At 39.3% G+C, this 26,114-nt stretch overlaps 1 protein-coding gene across 1 annotated transcript in view; it reads right to left on the bottom strand.

Annotated features, from left to right (window-relative positions):
- The window catches only part of stxbp4 (syntaxin binding protein 4), a 54,635-nt gene extending 28,874 nt beyond the window's left edge, over positions 1-25,761 (bottom strand). The window contains exons 1-11 of the mRNA XM_042508466.1: positions 25,706-25,761; positions 16,933-17,006; positions 16,654-16,749; positions 16,490-16,559; positions 15,185-15,259; positions 7,723-7,808; positions 6,263-6,416; positions 4,714-4,846; positions 3,515-3,621; positions 2,793-3,018; positions 1,874-1,955 (exon numbers count right to left, since the gene is read on the bottom strand). Coding sequence (XP_042364400.1) covers positions 1,874-1,955; positions 2,793-3,018; positions 3,515-3,621; positions 4,714-4,846; positions 6,263-6,416; positions 7,723-7,808; positions 15,185-15,259; positions 16,490-16,559; positions 16,654-16,749; positions 16,933-17,006; positions 25,706-25,761 — 1,159 coding nt within the window. The remainder of the gene's footprint in view (positions 1-1,873; positions 1,956-2,792; positions 3,019-3,514; positions 3,622-4,713; positions 4,847-6,262; positions 6,417-7,722; positions 7,809-15,184; positions 15,260-16,489; positions 16,560-16,653; positions 16,750-16,932; positions 17,007-25,705) is intronic.
- Positions 25,762-26,114: the final 353 nt, after the last annotated feature.

The following is a 26,114-nucleotide window of genomic DNA, read 5'->3' as shown; positions in this document are numbered from 1 at the left end:
ACTGAACTCACAAAGACACAAAATGGATGCAAACAGACACAAAACTATGTCATAAGACATGAAATTACCGCAAGAGGATGCAAAACAACTGCAAAAAGATCTAAAACACCCACAAAGGGATGCAAAACAATTACAAGGAGATTAAAAAAACTAAAAAGGGATAAAAAAACACAAAGGGATGCAAAAAATCACAAAGAGATTCAAAATAATCAAAAGGAGATTTAAAAACAACCACATAGTCACAAAACAACCACAAAGGGATGCAAAACATCCACAAAGGGACACAAAACAACCACACAGAGTCACAAAACAATCACAAAGGGATGCAAAACAACCACAAAGGGTCACAAAACAATCACAGCAGGATGCCAAACAACCACCAATGGACACAAAACAACCACAAAGGGATGCAAAACATCCACAAAGGGACACAAAACAATCACAGCAGGATGCCAAACAACCACCAATGGACACAAAACAAACACAAAGGGATGCAAAACAACCACTGAGGGATACAAAACAACTACAAAAAGATTCATAACATCCACAAAGACATTCAAAACAATGACCAAGGGACGCAAAACAACCAGAAGGGACAGAAAAAATGCTAAAAGGGGATGCCAAACATCTGCAGGGCCTTTTACACTGTCTCATAATCTAGACTAACATTATACAAATATTCCCATAAAATGTTTTAGTGGAACAACTGAGACAAATGTCAGAGGTCCCCTTTGTCCTGTCACACATGGATCTGTCCTCATGTCCTTCATCGTCTGTCCCGGGACGTCTAGTGGTCACCGGTGTGACGTCGACACACATACGCAGAGAGACCTCAGGACCCCTCTCACACACAGAGACGAGATGATGCTTCACACCCCCTCGGCCAATCGTAGGCCAGACCTCCCGCCCGCCTCACTTCCTCCTCCGACAGGCGGCCAACCACACGCCATCTGTCCTCCTTCTGTCCCCCTCGTCCGTCTCCATCAGGACTGCTGCCCGCTTTTCATTCACGCCTCACAGTTTACAGCAGGTCATGTGTGCACAGGCATGTGTGTGTGTGAACGCCGTTTACCCCGACGTCTGCTGTCGTTAAGACGGTTTATTTTTCACCTGTTTTTATTTTAAATTCACAGATTAAAAACCTCAGACGCTCAAAAAAGGGTTAAAATATGAGTGAAAGTGTTTCCTGTCTGAGGTGTGACTCTGTTTAGGGGCCACAAAGACAGGAGGCCAGGGGCCCGTCACAGCAGCCCCAAACATGGTTCTAGGTTTTCAGAGCATTTATCAAGTTTTAGGAATGTTTCTATGATTTTATGACATTTGTAGGATTTTAAGATGTTGGTAGGAAATTTTAACATTTCTAGGATTTTAGGACATTTCTCAAATTTTGGAACATGTTTGTGATTATAGGACATTTGTAGGATTTTAGGGCCTCTCTTAAATTTTAGGGCATTTCTAACATTTTAGGACATTTGTAGGATTTTAGGAGGTTTCTAAGATTTTTGGATGTTTGTAGGATTTTATGATGTTTCTAAGATTTTTCTATCTGGCACCTTATGTACACTAAAAGTACAAAATCAATTCCCAGTGTGAATCATGTTCTTCTTACTGTGAATTAGAAACTGGTTGGGGGGCCACCCAGCATATCGGGGGGCCAGATGTGGCCTGCGGGCCGTAAGCTGATAATCACTGCCATGAAGCATCAGGTGGTTTTTTGTCGTTTGAGCTTCGACTGGCGCTCTTTTGTCACCTCTTCTTGTTCTGCAGTGGTTTAATATCACTGACTGGAGAATTCGCTCCACCAGCTGCTGTGTGAAAATATTAACTCAGCATGTGGATTTTTATCATTTATAAGAGAACGACAGATTCGTACCAGGGTTTGTGTTGGCCACGCTGTCGCCGTCAGGCGGGGTGGAGACATGTGTCGGCTCTGTTCTGACTGGAGACACTCGCACCTGCAAATATTAACACAACATATTAATAACGGTTTGATAAGAGTGTGTTCACATGTGTGTGTGTCATGACCTCAGTGAGAGTGACGACGTGCTGATTTTACAGAAGATGGTTGTGTAACATAAAGATGACAGCTTTCATGAAAGTAATCAAAATCCTTTTCAGAGGAAGTTTTAAGACAATCCTGGGAAATATATTCTTTACTAAATGTTCTATCTTGAAACTTCATTTTAGCCATGCTTGCACTGAATTCAACAAATACAATAATACTAATACTTGATAATACTTAGAGCTGAAATTCAAAAAATGTGTTTTTAATTTTGTTTTGGTTCCCTAAAATGTCCTAAAAGGACTTATACTGTACTGGACTATACTGTTTACTACTGTTATACTGTTTGATTTGTAACGAGAGACGCGTTTCCACATTCTTCTACTGAAGAGGGCGATGTCTGTGCACCTAAAATCTGAGATTAAAACGTACACTGAGCAGCTAGATTACATATATCATTAACATTTAAAGTCAAGCTCTGTCTATTAACGGGAAACATATTGGCGGATGAACAGACTTTGACACAAAAATGGCAAAAAAACCCAAAACCTTCCATTTTGGCGAACAGCAGACTCCTCATGTGTCTGGAAAGACTTTTAAAAACAGGGTTTCAGATTGATCGAGTTTAGCTGAAATCTAGGTTTAAAGTTTGGGTGCAATATATTTGTAACATAAACGATGATTTCACTTCAGTTTAAATGTAATCGTAGTTGATGATTTAAGTGTAGTTTCAGTTTATTTAAGACAGAACCAGTAGAGTTTTTATCCCGGTGTGTACCGGAGCTCCCACCTGGCTGACGTTGACGGCCGGCAGAGTCTCAGAGGCCGGGTTTCTGCTGGACGTGATCTTAGTGACCACGGCAGGCTGTGGAGGCCCGGGCCCCAGCCCCGGGGCCCTCGTCTGGGGTCCGCCTCCTCCTCCTGACCCCTGCAGGGAGATGGGGCTGTGAGGCCCGCTGCTGGAGCTGGAGGAAGAACGCCGCCGGATGAAGGCAATTTCCACCGTGGGATCCGGTCTACAACACAGCAAATGAATGAAGAAAATTTAAAACAACATTCATATGTTCTTCTTAACAGCAACATCTTTATCCAACAACAAAAAGAGTATTGGTAGCTTTTGTTTCCCATCAACCCCTTTAAATTAAATAAAATATTTAATAAATAGATTTGGTTTGATTTCTTTCAAAACATGAAAAGAAAGAAATGAGCTTAAATAGAAGAAATGAACCAACAATTAGCGAGACATTAGTTAAAAGTACAAGAAAATTACCAGAAAAAAACAAAGACAAAAAGTTAGAAAAACAAAACAAGGTAAACAGAACTTGGAAAAAGTGCTTTGATATTGAAATAAATCTGTAATAGAATTTATTTACCATTACTGTAGTTATAAATATGTTTTTTCCCCATTTTTATATTTATTTACTTAGATCTTAATTTAGAGAAAAACTCTTCTGTTTGCTGTTGAATCTTGAATAATTTATGCGTTTGAAAAAGTGTCCTGGTGTGTTGGACCTGAGTTTGGTGCGTGTCAGGATGCTCCGGGCCTCCTCGTACGTCACTCCGATCAGCGACTCTTTGTTGATGGACACCAGCTGGTCTCCGACCTGCAGCCTGCCGTCCTGAAACACCACAGATACACAGAAATCTGCAGATTTTCATTTTCAGTGGACCGACTGAACCACTGGGACTGAGCACAATTATGGATGTTTTTTGTTGATTTTGGTTACAACATTTTTGTTTCTTAGGATCTGAACAAACACATCAACACACAAATAATTTTGGATTTACTTTTGTCAACCTGGAAAAAAAACGTAACTAATTAATTTCTTAGAAAATACATAATTGTTAACAAATAATATTACTAATGCCTGTAAACGACTTTCTTGAGTTCAAATATAAATCACTACGTCATCTGCATAACAGTGTTGGTGGTTTATTTCTTAGGAAAAATATAATATAATATTGACCAAAACAAAAAAGGGTCTAAGAACGGAGCCTTGAGGAACACCGCAGGTTAAACATACTTCTGCGTTAAACTGACGTAGGCTCTACATAGCCTATGTTCTGTGTTTTCCTCCTGACAAAGGCGCCCTGATTATTTTTGTGAGGTGAAAACCATTTCCCCAACAAAATATCATTTGAAGTCTTTTGTGTGAATTAAAATGAAAATGTGAATTCCTAGAGCCCTTAATGGCTGAAGACTTAAAATTTTTATTTTATTTTTATTTTTATTTTTTTTAAATGACTTCTCTAAATACATACTCCAGGTAATTTATTCCATTTTCCCTGTGCTATTGGTCTACATGTATTGTATTAGTGATACTATACTTTTAGGTTACATGAAATTTATATTTTTAAACTTTGTGTGTCATGACTAGCTTATCAGGGTGTCCCATCTCACACATTTGACTTAAAATCATGTTTGTATCTATATTTTTATCAACTCTGTGAATAAACTAAGCTGAACTGAAATTTTCAGAATTTTGCATAACTGATTTTTTTTTTGTGCTTTTTTAATGTTGTTTAATGTTTCTCTTTGCAATTCTCTTTATTTCATTGGATTTTAAAGTTTCAGTTTCAGGGTGTTTATTCTGTATTTTTTTTTACTGAATAAAATGGTGAATTTTGTAATAAGTTAAGGTTATGCAACACACAATCCGAATGACTTTAATGCTTTTGTCCACGTTAGAGCCTTTCGTGAGGACGCTGACCTTCTGGCAGTCTCCTCCAGGCACTATTTCCTGAATGAACACCATTGGTCCCTCTGTGCGGTTGGCCCCACCCTTGATGACGAGCCCCAGGCCTGTTCCCTTGGAGACGCATATCAACTGAATGACACTGTCACTGGGGAGAGACACAGAGAGGACGACACTAAGCATGATTAAAAGCCAGAAAGCCACGCTGCCGCTCACATTCAATCCCTCTGTGACATAATCTGTAACCCTCCTCCTCCTCCTCCTCCTCCTCTTCCTCCTCTCTCTCTCTCTCTCTCTCTCTGGTCTTCCCACACTTCTCTGTGATACTGCTGAAGATGCTTTTCACTATTTTTAGCCCGTGCTGTTGTTCCAGTGCTGCAGAAATACAATTTAACAGTTTATATAACCGCCTACCAAAAAAGACAAAATAACACCTTCACAGAGGGGCTCTTTATTTACTTTCTGCTGCTGCTGGATGACCTCACCTCGTTTGCAGTTTAGCTTCTCGTTCTGTTTTTAAGGGATGAAAAACGTTGTTTTTTAATAAATTGAAACAATTTATCTTGCTTTTTTAGCCTACAATGTCAAAAGTTGACAAGAAAGTGTCACGTGTTTACCTGTTCAGATCTTTTCTTGGACGTCTACGTCTGTGATTACTGTCGTCTGACTCCGCCCAAATGCACACACTTATTTCTACACAGTGTCGCCAGAGGTACCATAATAATCGTATTTGTACAATAATTTTGCCCTTTGTACAATGTACAATCAGTAATTCCAAAAATGCCTTAATGTATGATAATTCGACCACTGTGACACTTACAACAAGCACTTAGTTTAGTTTACACGTCTCATTTTAACTCATCCTACATCTGGCCATGATGACACCTGACCCGTGTGAGACGACTTGTCACATTCAGGTCATGTTCGTCGCCATGCCCTTAAATATTTTAATGCACATTATCAAAAGTTGGCTGTCATGTAATTTGATTTTATAGTAGTAGGCTACCACAAAAAAAAGCTGAAATGACTTTTTCACAAACATCCCCCCTGAGAAACAGCTCCTCTCTGAGGCAGCGGGTAGATTTGTAGATGTGTCAAAAAGTCGTTTAAACACTTGTTTACTAAAGTTATAATTTTAAACTATTCGTTCTCATGATAATTTTTCTCAAAATATGATAACTTTGAGCCTCTGGTAAGATAGTTTAACATTTCCAACACAGTTTCCTCATCATCTAAAGTGGACTGCAGTAGAGACACGCCTCCTTTTTAACAAGCCTGTCAGACCGTAAGGCAATCATTCAAATATAATTAAAAACAATCTCAACCAGTCAATCAGTTGTCTTGATATTTTATTTTATTTTATTTTTTAGATGATTTTGTATTTGTTAAATTGTCTTTGATCAAACTCTGCAAAACATTTGTCTTCTTCTGTTGGGACCTTTCTGACTCCATAACTCTACTTTATCCAAACTTTTCGGATTGACTGAGCAGAGCAGGCCGTGTTTGAGGATCCATAAGAACAGACGAGTTCTTTCGATAAAGGTTGAAATGTTGTGATTCCTACCTGAAGGCGTGCGTGGGCGTGTGCACGGTGTAGGCGGGGTTGGCAGGGTACGGGGAGGCGTGGGTGTAGGCGGTGACCCCCTCTTTAGGACTGAGGAGCTGGGGGCTCTCCGATCTGGAGGAGGAGGAGGAGGAGGCCGTGTCTGTCAGCTTCCCTGAACAGAGACGAGAGAAGAAGAAGAAGAAAAAGGGAGAGGTGAGCAGGAAGAGGTGGGAGAGAAAAGAAGAAGAAAGAGGAGAGGGAAATAGAAAGAGAGTGGGAGGGAGACGGAGGGAGGAGGTGGAGAGTGATGGATGATGGGACAAAGAGCGAGGTGGAGGTAGAGAAAAATCACAACACAGAACCAATCAGATCACTTTAATTTTATCTAAAGATTTATAATCGATATGAAACTCAAATCACAGAATTAAGTGGTGTGAGCGTCTGAGGAAGATTTCAGAAAATCTTGTAAGTCCAAAAAGATGAAGAAATTTCTGCAAAGCAGACTCATTTTTGGAAAGTGAGGACATTTTGCAAATTTGGGGCTTTTTTAAAAAAAATCAGGACATTTTTGGAAAATTTCAACATTTAAAATGAAGACAATATATATGCATACGACGGATATATATGCAAAACGGTTAATCTTTTTATAAGTTGGGAATTTTTTTGCAAAGTTAGGACGCTTCTGCAAGATGGGGACATTTACGTAAATGAAGGACATTAAGGACAAGTCATGAAATTATTGCAGAATAAGGATATTTTTGCAAAACTGGTTAATAAAATTCAACAGCTCATTTTTTTGCAAATTAAGGTTATTTCTACAAAATGGGGACATTTTTGGAAAGTGAGGACATTTTTCCCAAATCACCAAATTGTTGCAGAATTGGGAAATTTTTGGAAAATTAGTAAACTTTTTAAAAGTGGGGGCATTTAACAAAAAATTAAATAAATAAGGTTTTAAGTTTTTCAAATTGAGGATATTTTGGCATAATGATAAATTTTTTGAATGTCGGGACATTTTCGCAAAGTCAGTGCATTTTTGCAGAATTAGAAAATTTATGTAAAGTTAAACCATTTTTGCTACATGAGGACTTTTAGAATATCAGGGCATTTTTTTTTTTTTTAGAATAGGGATATTTTTGCAAAGTGAGAATGTATTAAATGTATTTAAAAAGTGAGGACATTTTTGCGGGGTGAGAATATTTTAAGAAAATCTGTATATCTTTGGAAAATTCTAACATTTTTTGCAGAGTCGGCAAAAGACATTTTTGGAAAGCGAGGATATTGCAAGGTGAAGACATCTCTAGAAAATTCAGATATGTTTGCAAAGACGGCTAAAGGCATTCTTGGAAAGGGAGGGAATTTTTGCAATGTGAGGATATTTTTCTGAGGACAATTATGTAAAGACACTTCTTCAGAGAGCTGCTGTTTCGTGTTAGTGAGTCTGAGTCTGAACGTTTCTGTATCTGTGGGTGTTTCACCTGTGGAGAGCTGAGTCGGAGAAATTCGTCCTGAAGCGCTGATATTATTGGAGCCGTACTTTTCCATCAGCTCAGCAAACTCCCTCCTGAAGGACACCAAACACACACACACACACACACACACACACACAAAAGTGCGTTACTCAAACATTACCAGTACGATGAAAAAATACTCCATTAAAAGGTGAACATGTTTTTGCAGTAAAAGTACTTGTTTAGAAGAAATGTCTGTTTTGGAGTGTTAAGATCTTCATGTGTTTGACCTGTAATATTTTTAATAAAGTAGTACTTTTAATATAAACATACATCAAGAGTAATCCAGCCAAATCAAAGACACCAAACATACAGATTATCTGTTGGCTGCTATTTGCTTTCAAAATGAAAAACATGAAATATTGCATTTATCTGTCTTTCCATGTTTCCTTTTTTCCCTCACCAACAAACGTGAAACCCTTTTATTTTGGATATTTGTTCACTTCTACTGTACTCAGACTGTGAATGCAGTTTTTTATTTGAAAAGTGGACACTTTGAGGAGAGCAGACAGATCTGTGAGTGTTTGTCTCCCTCACATGGACGCAGAGAAAACCTGAGTTTTACAGCATCACCGTCTGGTCTGGGTGTGATCCGATTGGCTGTTAATGCCTCTTAAACAGGATGTGTGCGGTCATTGATACACTCAGAGGTCAGAGGTCAGGAGTCGCAGACACTGTGATACCCAGCTGACCTTTGTGGTACAAGGCAACAGCAGTGAGAGGAAACTTAACTTCTTAATTTTAAGTGTCAAAACAATACTTTATATAATATAAATATATTATTATTCTATTATATTATATAAAAAAGAAAACACTTTAAAAGACTGTAAACTGTGTTCATCTCAGAGGAATTCATCAACTCAGACTTTTCATTTCTAGACAACAGCTTAAAATTGACACAAACCTCCAAAATGTCCTCACAAAACTCCCCCAACAAGTTCAGACTCCAGCCTAATTTTTCTGTTTTCATGCACCAAACCTGTGAGGACGCCGGGGCCAAATCCCCTCGGCATGATTTCATCACAGCGTCCTCAAAGTGACCCGCTGTACCGCCGGGAGCAGCTGCACACAATAATCATAATTTGCTTCAAGTGTGAAACAAATCGCTGCAACAATCGAGGCTGAGCTTCGAGGTGAATACCTGACGTGTCGACACAAAGCTGCTTTATCTCACACACACACACACACACACACACACACACACACACACAGACTCTGATGCTTTGGTTTCATAATAACAGGGATGAAAATGAAAGGACTCTCTCTGGGACGACCTTTCCTCTGCGGTCACAACAACACGGCCGCTTCCTTTTAACTTCTTCAGCAGGTCGCACCTGAAATCACCTTCACTTCCTATTTTTTCTTCTCCAAACAAACCAAACATGAAATAACCTGAGATATGCCTCCTGTCACAGGCCAGATTTTCTAAAACCTGAAAACAAGCCTGAAAATTGGCTGAAAATGTCATGGTATAGTATGTCGAAAAACATCATAGTAATATAGTACAGCATGCTGAAAATATGTTGTAAATGTCATAGTATAGTTTGTCAAAAAACGTCAAAGTATAGCATGTCGTAAAGACAGCTTGAATTTTCTTATAGTATAGTACATTGAAAATGTCGCTAAAGCTTGTTTCAGAATCATTATTATTTTTAAGCATTTTTTTCTGAAGCCATTTCTTTGTTTGTTTTCACTTTTGCTTTTCTTGTCCTTTCTTTCTTTCTTTTTTTTGTAAATTTCCAGGAATATTTTTTGTAACCTTTTACTAATTTCTTGCTAATTTGGGGGTCGTTTCTTTTAGAGTCGCTTACCCAAAATCCCTCTGAAACGACACTTGTACTCACTCATTTGACCGCCTCTGCCTCTGACTGTTTGGACCTGCAGCCGCAAATACGTAAATAAAACAGTTAGCTGATGCTAGAAACAGATAGCATCGGCTAGGCTATTAGCTAGCTAAAATAATAACAGTACATAAAAGTAAACACATTAATTTATTAGCAGCCTACAGCTTAACCCGCATAATACAAATATAACTTATCTTAAAATTTACGTCAAACAAAACAGGCAAAAGTTAGGATTATTCAGACTGTAGTTACGTAGCTTGCTGCTAACGTTAGCTTACCTGCTACGTGTGTTGACAGACTGAGGGCAGCGCGAGCAGCTCCTCCGTGAGCTCGCGACTGTTTGTGACGAAATAATCTAATTTAGGAAGATTTACTAGCCTCTCTTCATCTTTCTTTGCGCTCCTGTCTTTTCTGTTCTGTTTTATTTTTGTCCTGACAGCTCGCTCGGTTTCCCTCTGTGTCCTCAGCTTGTCCATGTTGACAGATTTTTGCGCCTCGTGCCGCCGCAGTCTTACCGTCGTGTCACGTGATCAAATGGAGACTTACGATTGGCCGACGTGCAGTCGTTACCCAGCATTCATCATTGGATCTGTATGTGACTCAAATACCAAAAATAACAAAATATTCATTTGATTGAAACCTTTGTTTAGAGTTGCCCATTCTCTTCTTAAAAGGGTTAAATAACATTTTAATTTAGTTTTAAATGGATGAAATGTTGAGATACAGGCTCTATATTCTTTAAAAACAAGGCCTCGTGACCCCATGAGGCTTTTGGGACCCCCAGTGCAGGAACCAGTGCATTAAACAAATGTTAACGAACATATGAAATTATGATAAATGTTGGCATTGGGCATTTTTGCAAAAAATAGATATGTTGAAACTTTATTTAAATTTAGTAATTTATTGAAATAATATATAGTTTAAAAAGTGAAAAGGGGTAGGGATATTTAAGTTTTACTTGTCTACTCCTTTTTGTGTACTTTTTGTTTATAATGTTTTAATTTTTTGTTTGAAGTTAAGTCATTAATTCATAGGACACCACTGTGGTTAACGTGCAGACAGATTTACGCACAAAAAACCCACTTTGTTATAGTTAGGGAAAAACAAACATCAAATTAAAAAGTCATGAGAAATCATAATAAAACCCTATTGACATTTAACACAAGCATCCTCAATTTGATAAAGCTGTTAAAATTCAAATTTTTTTTACCCTTAAATATACAAAATACACCTTTGTCATGGTTCTGTGAGTACAGTAATTTCCGATAAAACTATGCAAATGTATGAGCTTATTCTGCATTTATTAAAAATATATCGAGAAACTTTAAAAACTTTTCAATCAAATGATTATTATTATTGTTATTTTTGGTATTTGAGTCACATACAGATCCAATGATGAATGCTGGGTAACGACTGCACGTCGGCCAATCGTAAGTCTCCATTTGATCACGTGACACGACGGTAAGACTGCGGCGGCGCGAGGCGCAAAAATCTATCAACATGGACAAGCTGAGGACACAGAGGGAAACCGAGCGAGCTGTCAGGACAAATAAAACAGAACAGAAAAGACAGGAGCGCAAAGAAAGATGAAGAGAGGCTAGTAAATCTTCCTAAATTAGATTTATAATTATTTCTTCATAAACAGTCGCGAGCTCGGAGGAGCCGCTCGCGCTGCCCTCAGTCTGTCAACACACGTAGCAGGTAAGCTAACGTTAGCTATGTAACTACAGTCTGAATAATCCTAACTTTTGCCTGTTTTGTTTGATGTAAACTTTAAGATAAGTCATATTTGTATTATGCGGGATAAGCTGTAGGCTGCTAATAAATTAATGTGTTTTACTTTTAGGTACTGCTATTATATTAGCTAGCTAATTAGCTAGCTAATAGCCTAGCCGATGCTAGCTTTTTCTAGCATCAGCTAACTGTTTTATTTACGTATTTGCGGCTGCAGGTCCAAACAGTCAGAGACAGAGGCGGTCAAATGAGTGAGTACAAGTTACTTTTCAGAGGGAGTTTTGGCCTTTTCAAAATGTTGTTATCTTTTGGGATAAAGGTGGCTGCTGAGCACCTGTTTCACTGTGTGTGTGTGTGTGTGTGTGTGTGTGTGTGTGTGTGTACTTTTTCGGGTAAACCGTGCGTGTGCTGCTGTAGCTGTTTGTTGATATGCTGGGGTGTGTACCACAGAGCCAGCTTCCTGTCTCAGGTAGGTATGTTCAGTCTAAATGGTGGTTTTCTTTATTAAGAAGTCGGCTGGGTGATAAAAGGACAACGACATCAATCGCGAACTTTTCCTCGATGGACATACTAGAGGTAGTCCAAAGAAAGTATTCCAGCCATGTCTGCTCTGCTCTTATTGTCCGCTGGTGTCTTCGCCGGTGTCTCCGCCAGGTGTCTCAGAATGTCCCGTTCTGCTGTCCTTTTGCACCAGTGTCTCTGAATCTCCGCTCTGCTCTCATGCTCCGCCATTCTCTCTATTGGTGTCTCCGTCAGTGTCTCCGAATATCCACTCAGCTCTCGTTGTCCGCAGGTGTCTCTGCCGGTGTCCACTCTGCTCTCATTCTCTCCGCTGGTGTTCCCACTATGTTTCCAAATGTCCGCTGGCTCTCTTTCTCCTTGGTGTCTCCACTCCACTCTCACCCTCGGTTATCGGTATTTTTTCGGCCGTGAGAAGCTGGAAATTATGGGTTTATCGGTATTGGTTGAAATAATCATTATCGTGCATCATTGATTATGGTATCTTCATATCTCACTTAGGAGTCAAAGGGAACCTTCAAGCTTGACAGAAATGGTGTTTATATCATGATATATATCGAGATTGACTGATATGAAAAAAATTATTGCATTAAGACTTTTTTTCCATATCGCCCAGCCCTAATATTAAGGTGGCTCTCTTCACCGTTGTAGCTTTTATATCAAACTTAACCTGTTCGTCAGCTGGTTATGTTCTGAATTTCAGCTTGAAATCAGCTAAAAAGCGTCTTTTACAGCTTCTTTGAGGAGCGTCACTCTATATTCAGCGTCAGTAAATGAGCCCTACAGACAGCTTATAAAACAGTGTTGTTTTGTGCTGAAATACTTTTTAATATTCTTCAAAGACAGAAGTAAGCCCTCAGGTCGCTGCCGAGCAGCTGTTTCATTATGTGTGTGTGTGTGTGTGAGCTTTTGTGGTAAACTGTGTGCGTGCCCATGTAGCTGGCCAGTTTTTGGGACATGGTGTTGTTTGTTGATGAGTATTGCATCTCTCGTCTCTCTTTGTTTACTATCGTCTCTTGCCTTTATGTGGAGGAGCTCAGTTGTTGTACTAAAAATGCCTGAAAAAGTCTGCAGTCATTTCAGCAAACAGTGAAATGTTCAGCTGCTCTGCTCTTTTGTTGTCACTTTTGTGTTGTCGCAGCACGATCCATGCTTCTGATCACTTTCTCTGTAACCTCTGGACTCTGCAAATACAATACAATTGATGACACATTCCCACTGTAAAACCCAACGTGTGGTTGGTACCGTATATAGACGTCTAATTGTGTGTGCATGTCGTAAGTGTGTGCGTGTGTACTTCGTAAATAAGAAGCCCATGAGCCCTTCATAATAGCCTGCGCTGGGGCCCGTCATTAATAACTTGCACCACTGGGAAATGATCAGATTTGGGCTAAAAGACGTGTTCTTTGCACGCTATTCCTGCTGTTAAAACAGCCACAGGTTGAGACAAAACACCTGCACAATAAAACTAATTGATGGTGTTGAACCTGAACCTCCACCTCCTGATGAAAAGCTCAGATACTGCGTCACTTTAGAAACTCTGATGAGCAAACGTTATGTATTTATGCTTTGCAGAAACGTGCAATGCTGAGATTTTTTTTTTACCTTTGGACGGAGCCAGAGTCGCTGTTTCCTGGTTAACCAAACTGCTTTACAGACATTTTAAAAAGTTCTCAGTTTTATTTATTTGAACAGGGCTGTAATGTTGTAGAACACAGTATCCAAATTATAACTTTTATATAATTTAAACAATTGTAAATTAACCTTTAGGTGCATTTACGCACTTTTTATTCTTAATTTTTGGATCATTGTGGCTGTGCTCATGCATATGTCCTAAATGTAGTCCAGATTGTGTATTTGAGTGTAATCAGTGAATTTGCAGCTCAGCTCCTACAATAAGTCTAAAATACACTGTGGAAACTAAATAGTTACATTCAGACTGTTCAGGTCAAAAAATGCTCCATTGAAACCCATTCAAACTGACATTTTTGATCCCACAGCCATCAGAGCAGAAAAACAGGACTTGTATTATTTCTGGGTGTCATTCTGGCTTTGACTCTGAATTTGTCATTTTGACTATTTTCCACCTGATGAGGTCATTTTGACCATATTTGGCATATGGAGGAAATACATGCTATTTCCACTAGGTGACCTGTCACAGTCAATGTAGCTGCTGATCACTGACATATCCCAGACTGTGATAATCAAAAACAAAAAATCTACTTAGCATGCAGTATATTGAAAATTATTTATTATTGTTTTTCTTTTTTCCCTTAAAAACATAGTGGCATCATGACTAAAACTTGGCATTTAAAATTTAGAAATTCTTAAAAAAATAATGAATATTTGATATTTCTGATTAGGTGATGGTAGTTAAAAAATTAACCAATGAAAGTAGAAAATAATACTAATGTATAATATTTTTATGGCTTGATTTTGTGCGCAGAGATACAAGTGTGTGTAATATTAATAGTATCAACATGCAGGTTTTGATTTGATCAGTGCCAGCATTTAGTGTCTTTGTAGAAAGTAGTGTGTCCTAAAATTAATGGTTGAGAAGCACTAGTAAAATTGGTCATGTCAATTTAAAAACAACACAAAAATTATAAAAATACTAATAACAATAAATAATAATAATGATAATGATAAGTGATGATGCTTAATCATAGAAAACGCTGCAGTCTGACATCCTGCAAAAAGTGCAACAGGAAACAGAGCCTATTTCTGCTGATCACTGTGCAGCTTTCCATCTCTGATCAGCTGGAGCTCTCCTCTTCAGCTGAGACCCCGTGGACAGACAGCAGAGTGTCCCTATTGTGTCACTGTCCATTTGTCTGGACGAGGCAGGCTGACGTGGAAAAGCACAGGGGACAGCAGAGTGCCAGGTCAGTTTACCTCCTGCTGGTGAACAGCAGGAAGGCTGTCTGTCAGCCGCACACATTCACCTCCGAGTTTACTCCGAGGACGGATCTAAACACTTTGGGAATACAAAATGATTCCTTGGAGAACATTTTCATGAACACTTTACAAACTCTGTCTCTTATTCCACACGCACTCTTTGATTTTTCGAGAAATTCTTTTGTAGGAGGCTTTCTAAAATTCAATCAGCCTATTTAACACACACCTGAATATGAACCAGGTGTGTTTGAGGGGAGCAAAAGCAAAGAAAATCCTGCAAACATTCACTTTTAACCTTGAAGATGTTCAGAAAATATTACTCCTCATTAGGTGGGTTTCCATTACAAGGTTGTGCAAAATTTAAGCGATATTTTTAAAATTTAAAGCATCCTGAGGTGAGGGACCATCACAGTGAGCTTTTATTTTTGTCTCACCTGGATTCATCATCTCTGGCGATCAGCAGGGACATGTGGTTAGAGAGCGAGGCTGACCTCATGATCTCCACCGCTCTGTAAGGACACAGGACAGAGACATTTTCACTTAATTTGCAGATAAACATATCGGAAATACAGAGTTTTAGTCCAGTTTTTATAAGAAAATCATGGCATTGTACATTTCTGCAAACCGTGAATATGAATGTTATGTGTTTCTGACGTGATGTAGTGTATGAGCTGATTTTGTTATGGAGAGGTGGGATGGTGGATGCCGACTTGGGTTCAGATTTTTTTTAACAAAAATATTGTTTTTAAAAAGCAGAAAGTTTCATTAGATAAAGATAAATAACATGTTGGGATCACACAGAAACTTGTAAGAAACCTTTGCATCCTTCATCAGTGGGGCGCTTGGCTACTCATTAATTTTAAGTCATTTTTAATTACTTAATAGGCCTACCTGTGCAGGTTGCAGATATGTAGCAGCTAAATGTGTCCTTGTTGTTCCTACATTAATGTTAATAGAACAATTTAGGATTTAATGGGCTCTGATGGCCACTGCAGAACGCCCAGGTCTTGGCCAGAGGTTCAGGATTCGGGGGGACATAAAACCCAGTGCCCCCTCATAAATAGCGCCTACGCCTGCAAGTATCAACAAACCAAAACTCGAGGAAAAGTCAGAGAATTATAAACCAAGGCCAAGTTTAGACAGGAACGACCCTACTAAAAACAGAAAAGTCTGTGTTTGAAAAAAAAAATGCACGTTCATATGATGATATTGTGAAAACGATCCTCGTGTACACAGATCTGCAAAAATAACTGAAAACGCTGTAGCTTGCACGCCAGGCCAGTAGTATGCTATGTAACACTGTAAAGACACACAATGGAAGAACACCACGCCCATGTGCAAAATGCGGCTGTGGCGTCATCGTTCTCACAGGAACGTTGCCAGGGGTGGCGTTTTTAAAAGATCACACGCTGGAACCCGGTTTCAAATTATTTTGGTTTACAGGCCCACAAAGCGCCGTTGTCGTGTGAAGAAAAAAGCCAAACTGCAGCAAATGTTTAACTTTTCATGCGAGAACTGTCACCGTGTAAACACCCCAAAGATTCATCCTCTGGGTGTCATGAATGTCTGAACCAAATGTGGCGGCGATCCATCTGACTGTTGTTGAGATAGTTCAGCGTGAGCCGCAGAGTCGGACCGAGAGACGCCGTCATTCCTGCAGCTAAAAATACCTCTGCAAACACACACGCACACACACACACTCAGTGATAAACTGCAGACACAGCACACGCCGAACTCACCTCTCATTGGTCACCCCGATCAGACTGATGTTATTGACATCCAGAATCAGGTCACCTGACTTAAGCCGCCCTGGAACAGAGAGTCACAGTCAGATCTGCAGAGGGAGGATCAAAATAATAACAATAACTTTCCCAAATATCAAAATACCAAAAAAATAACCTACCGTCCAGAGCTGCCAACCCGCCGGCTATCACCCGCTTGATGTAGATGCCAAACTCTTCTCCTGTCAGCTCTCGGTAACCTCCGATTATCTTCACACCTGTGCAGAGAGGAGCTCGGGTTAATTTGGAAACAAATTAATACCTTTATTGCCGCTGCCTGTTGTATGCACACGTGCTGTGTGGTACATCATGTTCCAGCACGCTGAGCTGCAGTTCAGAGATAAGTGAGGCCACATAAACAATGATCCAGAGGTCAGAGAGGTCAGGAGGGAGATGCTCACCGAGTCCCTTCTTGCAGTCGCAGAACTCCAGCCTCTGTACGGCTCGGTTGATGCCGTGAGGGCCCATGATCGTCCTGGCAACGAGCAAAAACACAACAGACTCAAAAACATATCAACATTCTGCCTCATGCAAAGCCTCTCCTCCCTCTCCTCCGCACTCCGCTGCACAAAATAATCAAATCATCACAGGATTTTGTTATTTCCTCCCCCTCCCTCACTCTCTCTCCCTCCGTCTCACCCTCCTCCACCCAGCAGCATCCGAACCAATAAAATCCGTCGCCTCTGAGCAGCGGTTGAACCGTGCGGTGACCTGGATGTCAGGAAGCCAAAACTAATAAAAATAATCAAAAGAACATGACAATGCAGTCATTAAATCCTCGACAGCCTCTGTGGTGTCACAAAGACGGCGTGCAGAGAGATTTGTGGGTGAGAAGGTTCAGATTAAAGCTGCAGAGATTCCTCAGACGAGGTTAACATGATGCTGCTGTCTGCTGGTCCTGTCCCGAGGCTCAGCGCACCGTCACAGCAGAGCGTGTCTGTGTGTCTGTCTGTCTGTGTGTGTGTGTGTGTGTCTGTGTGTGTGTCTGTGTGTGTGTGTGAGAGAGAGAGAGAGATTTTGTCATGGGCAAACTGACTTCACAGGGCCGGTACAAGAGTTTTTTTGTGGGTTTTTTTTGTGCAAAGTCTAGGCTTCACTTTAGTTAACCTTTTGAGACCTGAGCAGGTTGGCTCAATTTCTTTCAAAAACATAAAAGAGTGTCAAGCAACTTTACAAGAAATGGCCCAAAAACAAACAAAAAAATTTGTAAGAAAGTTACCTGTAGATTTAATTTTTTTAAAAAGGTGAAGCAGAAAACAAACAAAATAAACATCAAGAAAGTACTGTATACTAGTACTACAAGATAGTACTTTATTTTATTTTTTTAAATGTGTTTTAATTTTAAATAATAATAATTAAGGCAGTTATAAAATAGATTTATAGGTTTAAAATAATATTCATTAATACATCCCTGATAGATTTCAGGCCTTTTTTGTCACCTTTTAATAACTTTTTGCAGTTTACGTGACATTTGTAGTGAAGTTGCTTATGTTGTTTTCGTGTTTTTGAAAGAAATCAAACCAATTTTGTGAGGTTTTAGAGGTGCAACACAAAGAAAACTGATCATACATACAGAAAGATTGTGCAGAATTGACAGGGATTGGCTGAATTTTTGTTGATTGTTGTGATTGGGATCACTGGGAGGAGAGCGATTCTGGAGACATTTCTAAAGTGCTGCATTTCCCCCCCAGCAGCAGCAGCAGCTTTTTTGAGAGAGATGGATGTCAGCTGAGTGGACAGTCAGATCTGAAGCCACAATCATGCCTAAGAGACCTGGCAGGTAAAGTTCAGTTTTACTTGCAGGCGGAAACAGGCAGCGGTCAACATGAGAGAGGTTAGAAAGAAAGGGAAAACTGATCCAATTAGGGGTCAGACAAAGAGGCAGGAGTCCAAAAAGCAAGCTGCGACACTAAGTAGCAAGAACATTAGAGGATATGGCAGAGAGTGAATGGAAATGTAGGAGTGTTTATACACTGCAAGGCTTAATGAGGAAGTGAGGACATGTGGGACATCAGGTGAGCAAGTAGATGGCAGGAAAAAAGAGCAGACATGAGAGTCTTTGTCAACAATTCCTAAGGCCAATCCAATCTCCAAAAAAAGCACTGCCAAAAATGATAATGTATAAAAATCAATATTACTGCGAATCAGAGATTTATCCCAGGCCGTGATAATCATGAAAATGATCTCCTTTTCAGATAATATATTTAAAATAATTCTTTTTTTTTCATCCAAAAACATAGTGGCATCATGACAAGAACCTGGCATTTAAAGGGTCACAATTCTGAAAATTAATGAATGCTTTATATTTATGATTGGGACTGATGTTAGTTGAAAAATTAAGCAGTGAAAGTAGTTAATAATATTAATATATAATATTTTATAGCTTGATTTTGCTTGATTTTGTGTGCAGAGGTATGAGTGTGTGGCATATTACAGTCGGCCTTAAGAGTTAAATTTAAATCTGACGCATAGTATCTCACAATGCACAAAAAATAATAATGTAAAAAAAAACAATGTTGCTGCTGAACATTGACATATCCCAGGCTGTGATAATTTAAAATATTCTACTTTAAAAAAAAATAAATCTAAAAACATGGTGACATCATGACAAAATCCTGGCATTTGAAAGGTAAAAATTCTCAAAATTAATAAATATTTGATATTTATGATTAGGACTGATGTTGTTTAGTAAAAATAAACTTTATGAAAGTAGACAAGTTAGAAGTTTTGGTGTAAAATACCTGGTTCTGGTGCCGTTGTCCCTGCTGGACAGTGGCACCAAAACTGCTGTCCATCTCAGTTTTGTAGTTTTTGGTCTCAAACAGGCGTCTGTCTGAGGTGTCACAGCCGTGTAGCACACTGTAAACTGTAAACTGACCCATTCACCGTTTGCCGGTTTGTTTTCTGTGTTTCCGCTTTAGCTCTCCGGCCATCTGTTCTGCCTCCCCGCCGGACCTCCGCCTCTTGGTCTGACCCCTTTTAGACTTGTCTGCCTGCCTGGTTTTGACTCCCCAAGTCAAAACCAGGCAACAAACCAAACCTGATTTGTGGAGTAAACTTCCACTCATCCTGTCTGTGTCTGAGTCGTGCATCTGGGTTCAGACCTGCCTCTCTGCTGAGCCGTGACAGATTTCATGCTCATACATCTGCAGCTGATTCCTTCGCTGCTGCTCAGACTCTTTGTGCCAGATCTAACGGTAAAACCGTTTGCTATAAATGGTCAAATCCTTGATGTAGGCGTCTCTGGCTGACCCGTCTTTACTGTACTTTCATGTCGAACCTGAAAAGCACCTTGTACTTCCAGCCATATAAGTATTTCCGTCTGTGGATGAGAAGTAAAAAGTGGTAAATCCGGTGAAATGGAGCTGCGTTCGGGACTGTTTGAGCGCTCTGATAAAGCGAGCTGTTTGGCGGCGGCGCTGCTATCAGGACAGAGATACATATACTGAGTGTTATGTAAGGGATAATGTACAGAGAAGTGGATGAATAGAGATCCGAAGGTGAAGCGGAGGTTAGTCTGATCTCTCTGGAGAGGCTTATTTTGAAATAATAACATTATCCATCTTAACATACAGCCAACTACCAAATATATTACCAGAATATATAACACCAGGGAGTGTGTTCATTTAAAATGTAAAGCCAAAACACCCAAAAGCTCACGGCTTCGCAGAGTAGAAACATGACTTTCTCTCTGAGTTTCAACATCATTTTGGATCCTGTTAAAATCTCCAAAAGTGACCTTCTCTTCTAAGCAAACCTTGATTATGTATTTCTGTCGCTGGGCCTTCCACTAGGATGTCATGGCTTTAATGTTGCACTGATCGACAGAGTCAATTAACCCTTTGAAACCTGAGCGAATTGGTTTCATTTCTTAAAATATGGTGGCTTCATAAGAATCTAAACTCTCAAATCTTATGCAAATTGGGGAAATCATTGGAAAAGAGCAATGAGCAACTTATGATTCCTTTTTGTTTGCTTGTTTTGTGCAAATTGCAGGAAATTAGTAGATTTAGAAAATTTGTTTAACAAAAGAGTGAGGGACATGTTCAAAAACTATATTAATAATTAGCATTATTATATAAGTATTTTACAGAATTATCTGTTTAATCAACTTTTTTGCTTGTTTTGTTCTTTCCCATTTTCAGGTAATTTTCCTGAACTTTTTACATTTTGTTTGCTAATTTTGTGTACTGCTAATTAAACTGGTAATTTTACTTATACTTAAGTAGTACTAAATCTGTTAAAAGTAGCCTCCTATTACACAAGTAATACTGAGTAAAATTTCTAAAGTAACAGTACTTGTACTTGTGTACAATAGTCTAGTACTTTTTCCACCTCTGCAGATGTGTGTCAGTAAGTGCATGTTGCAATAATTTGGCGGGTTTCAATTACAGATCTGTGTAAAACTTAAGACATATTTGGAAAAGTGGATAAAATTCAACATCGAGCTGACTGTGTTTCCACTGAGTGATGTCATGTGACTTCTCCTCTGGCGATAACATCCCAGTAACCATGGCGATAGATGTTCGAAACATTAGCAGCTTTATTTCTATTGCAGCCACCTATCTGTCATTATTTCCAATCCAAGGCCACGTAGGCGTGTTATGGAGCCATGAAGCTTCATACGTGGGAGATATAATAAATAAGGGATTTCTGGGAGATGTAGTCCACGATTTCATAGAGGAATTGCGGATTCAAAACTTTCTGTGAGTTATGTGATGCAAAACAGCTCTTGTAGCTCCTGCTGCATCATGAGGGAGCCAGTTCCTACTGACAATCGAGTGAAATACAAACTCATGTGAGTGTAAAAACTTTTCTGTGATAAATAGGAGTTTTTTCAAAGTTGATGTGTTGTCATTAGGCGCATTTTATATTTGCAATTTCAATTTACGCAATTTGAGGGTTAAAGGAAACCTGTCAAGTGTGTTTCCAGCAGGGATTTTGCCACCAAAATCATGTATTTTAAGCTGAAATGTGATCTTTTCTGCACCATAACCGAGCTGTTTTTGTGCCTAAACCTAATCTTAACATCAACCACACAAATAACATATATTTATTTGTGAATGTTGTTGCAGCTCCAGCTTTCAGTACTATGAACAGTCAGATCTGATTGGTTTCATTAAACAACTTGATCTTTAAAAGAAAAAAAAAGCTGTCAGGAGGAGCACCTTTCTTCCTTCTCCTCTTGTTCTTGGTCGTCATCTTCTTCTTCCTCAGTGTAGATATGAGGACAAAGAGACAGAAACTGGTCATAGTTAGTGACCAGCCGTCTCTGCGGTGGCATTACTGTGCGTGTTCCTCCTGGCAGCCGGCCTGCGTGTGATGTTAATCACTTGCGGCAGGTAATGCAGATTATCAGGCATTAAGTGATCGGTTTAATCGCTCCCTCTTGTCCCAGCGGGGAGCAGTTGCACGTTGTCGGCTGTTGTCATCTGTTTGTGGGGCTAAGAGAGCTGCTGCTGCTGTCGGGTTATTCATGTTTAAACCAACAAGCCAAAACTCAGGAGGGACTCTGATGAGTTTATACAGGTAAGAGCTGGAAGCTCTGGAGTCCACACTGGTCAGGTGAACCAGTCGTAATGAGTCTGATCAGTTCCCGGTATCCGGGACGCGACCCGGGTTCAACCCATTCTGATCAGGTCCTGTTTGTCCATCTCATTCAAAAAGTTATAAAAGAACACTTTTTTTTAGCTCACATCCAGGATTTTATTCCTATTTCGATAGGACCCACCCACCTTATTTTTGCTCTTCTCTGTGTGGAAACAGTCAAAAAAGCATCCACTTTTGGTGGCTAAAACACTGCTGGAAAACACGGCACTGCCTCGCAAAAACAGCCACTTTTGTTGTTTGTTGGTCTTGAACATAGGGCTGGGCGATAAATGATAACAATATCAATCACGAAATAACTTTTCATCGATTGAAATATGAGACGTTGTTGATAGAGTGTCGATAGAGCGCATTCCAGCCACGTTTTGACAGACAACACAAACAGCCAATGGTAATAAGAATAGTGCTGCAGAGAACCAAATCCAGTGAAAGACTTTGACTGTAGAACAGCTGAGTGTTTGACAGCCACAGCGCTGAAACAGACACATCTGCAGAGGTGGAAAGTGACTTCTTTAGACTTCTACAGACGACTCTGTTAGTTTCAGCTTTAATCAGACTTTGGATGAATTATTTAGAAACAGCAGGACGCATTGCTCCGTGTCTCATCCGGCCGCTCGCACTGAGCTCTCATTATTATTACCAGGGGCAGATGTAATGTTTTGGGGGCCCGGGGCCACAAGCACATGAGCTTATTTTCAGCCTTTCTCTAACTGGGAATGTTGGCAGGCTGTTGGCAGCTAGTAGTTAAGTAGGCCGACTCAAAAGTTTTTAATTTCTGAGTTAAAATGATTAATAGCACAGAAGTTTGACTGAAGTTGAAGTCCTGCAGTCAGGAGAGGTTGATTGATATATATATATAATTATATTAATATAAAAAATAAATCAAATTAAATGAAAATATATATTTGTAAAAATGTGACCCATCACATCAGTTAAAGCCCCCAGCTCTAAATGCAGGTTTTGTCTTTCTTTATAAATAAAATATAACTTAGGGACTGCTCTTTATTTACTGAAGGAGGGCGTGGCTGGGGTGTGACTTTTTTTTCCCTCCCCAATGCTACAAATATTTTTCCTTGCACCTCCCTGAGTGACTTTTATGACCCTCCCTCCACCATCAAAGAGCTGTTATAGTTTGAAAACCCTTTGATGTTTATTTTTGCCAATGTTAAATGAGTCGTAAAGTAAAGTGATCTTGTTGAATCATCACGTTTCAGCTCAGAACTGGTTATGCTTTTTTTTTTTTCTCATGCAAGTGTTTTTAGTCCAACAATAATTTTACATCACTACGTCACTGTAGAAATGCTGATATGAAACAAATAAAAAAAATAATTTTTTTTGTGTTTTGCGGAAACATTTTCTTCTGGTAACTGGACTGAAATTTTTGTGTGTCTTGAACTCAGGGTCCAGACACAAGATAACATTTTAAGTCAGGAGTAAAATTTTTTTTTTTTTTAAGGGAAAAAAAAAACAACATGAAAATGCACTTTCCCCAAGCTGGCAGCAAAATCTATCCAATAGTATAATAAATAAATATGTATAATAAAATACATTTCTGTTAAGGAATCATGACGTGCCCTTTGGAGAGTGTTTGCATATTTAACGTCCTCCTGTCTGTCTGCTCTCCCTCTCCGTATGCTCAAGAGTCAGACAGAAAACAAGTCGCCCCAAAAACAAGAGGGGAAATAAAAAGACCAGCCTCCCTGCGGTAAAGCGCAGCAGATGTTTTCATAGAGATGAGTGATGCAGATGGATCCGCGTGCTGACAGATTATCACAGGAAGCCGCGAGGTCGACAGAGGCCGCCGCAGCTCGGTTCAAACGGGATCACTGAGTGATCACATGAGGAAAGATCAATCAGTCAGTCAGGAGTCATAACCAGGTCGTCACAGTCATAAAGGTTACCAAATGAACATTTTTACTTAATCTTAGATTATGCGAATAATAAGGATTTTCATAAGGGACTGTTCATTATTTATGAAATGGCTGCATTTTGTATTTATTTTACAACCAGTTTTACGCTGTTTTCTTTCAAAATTGACAAAATTACACTGTTTCTGACCATCCTTGGACACATCATATACAACAAATGCCTCCATCAGAAAAAAATCACTTCCTACATGTCTTATTTAAAATTTTGGTGATTTTTTTTTCTTAAATTTTGAGGAAATTTTTTTTCTTTGAAAATTGTTGCCGATTTTTTATTTCTATATATATTTGGCGATTTATGCTTTTAAATAATGGCAATGGGGTGATTTTTTTTTGGGGGGGGGTGTAATTTTTCCTTTACTTTTTAAAAAAATTTTGCAAATTCATAAGGAAAACATTTGAACCTGCAAGTTTTGATGGCATGGCATCACCATAAATACAAAAATAATCACAGCCAGAAACAGTAAAAACTGAAATTGTTGGATTTCCAAATTTCCCATGGTCATTGGACACATCATGATTGACAAACGCTTCCTTCAGAAAGAGCACAGAACCAAATCTGAGCTGAAAAATCTGATATTTCAACAAAATCACTTTATTTTACATCTCATTTAAAATCTGGGCAAATATAAACCAGCATGAATGTCAAGAGTGAAAAACAGGCTTTTTTTTAAAACACCAGGATTTTGTCTTCGACTTTTAATTTTCAAACATCAAAGGGTCACTTTTTAAAGTCTTATAACGCATATCAACTCACTCATATTTGTAGCTTTGGGGAGGGAAAAAAGTCACTCCCCAGCCACGCCCCTCCTCTGGTAAATAAAGAGCCGTCCCTAAGTCACACTGTGTTTATAAAAAAAGACAAAACCTGCATTCAGAGCTGCACAGGGGCTTTAACTGATGTGAAGGAACACATTTTTTATCAAATTTTCGTAATTTTGCAAGTAAATAATTTCATTAAATTTTATATATTTTTATGATTTATTTGTCAATCCATGTAAGGCAGTTGGCAGTTGCAATATGACTTTCACATGAAATTAAGCAAAACAATTGCGCATTTATTATAATTGTACAATTTATAAATTTTTTCACCTCACTCTTTTTAAAAAAATGTCTTAAAGTCATCTTAATACATGGCTATTTCTCCCTTAAATTTTGGAAAAACACAAATTTTACCTGCAGATTGCCACATCCAGCTCACGTTGAAGGCAATATATGAATCTGCAAAAAAAAAAAAAAAAAACGCAGTAGCTCCAGTTGTCAGATCGCTCCGCAAAAAGAACAAAATGTCCCTCTGAAATTAAGTCGAGGAAAAGTCTGGGAAATGAAACTGTGCTGAATCTGAACTTGATTCATTTGTGTTCTTATTGTCAAAAATGTTGTCAACTTCCTTTAAAACGGCTCTTACAGGCGTGACCCAGAACTGCGGCCGAGCATGTGGACTTAAACTCTGAGGCATCTGCCGGTAAACAGGCTGTAAACCTAATTCACCTCTCAAGTCTGTGACCCACATCAACCACCGCGGCAGAGATCGAGGACGAGGCACAAAAACAAAAAACACAGTGAAGAAAACAAGTTTAAAAAAATAAAAGGAATAAAGAAAAGAGGGAAGGGAGGAGGAGCAGAGGGGGAATTATCTTACCAGTAGACGAGAGACACCCTATCGAATCGCTCTGCCTCTTGAGGGAGTAATGGCATCCCAAGATGGTCCGAATTTAAAAAAAAAACAAACTAAAACAACCAATCATACACAAACACACTCCAGGGTTATGGCGCCATGAGACAGCAGCGGGTGTTTTGGAGGAGGATGAGAAGAGACGGCGACGGCGGTTCAAACGAGGTCGGTGTGTGTGACCGGAGTGAGGAGGAGAGGGATGGAAATCCGCCTAGACAGGGAGAGACACACGCTTACCTTTACTCACTAATCCATGCTGATACCCGTCCGTCACACACACACACACACACACACACACACACACACACACACAATATAAGCACATGCAAACACACACACACACACACACACAACATAAGCACATGCTCACAAACGT

The sequence above is a fragment of the Plectropomus leopardus genome, chromosome 19, assembly GCF_008729295.1.
Source record: "Plectropomus leopardus isolate mb chromosome 19, YSFRI_Pleo_2.0, whole genome shotgun sequence".
Taxonomy (NCBI): domain Eukaryota; kingdom Metazoa; phylum Chordata; class Actinopteri; order Perciformes; family Serranidae; genus Plectropomus; species Plectropomus leopardus.
The sequence above is the reverse complement of the archived record's forward strand: the minus strand, read 5'-3'. Positions and strand labels throughout refer to the sequence as shown.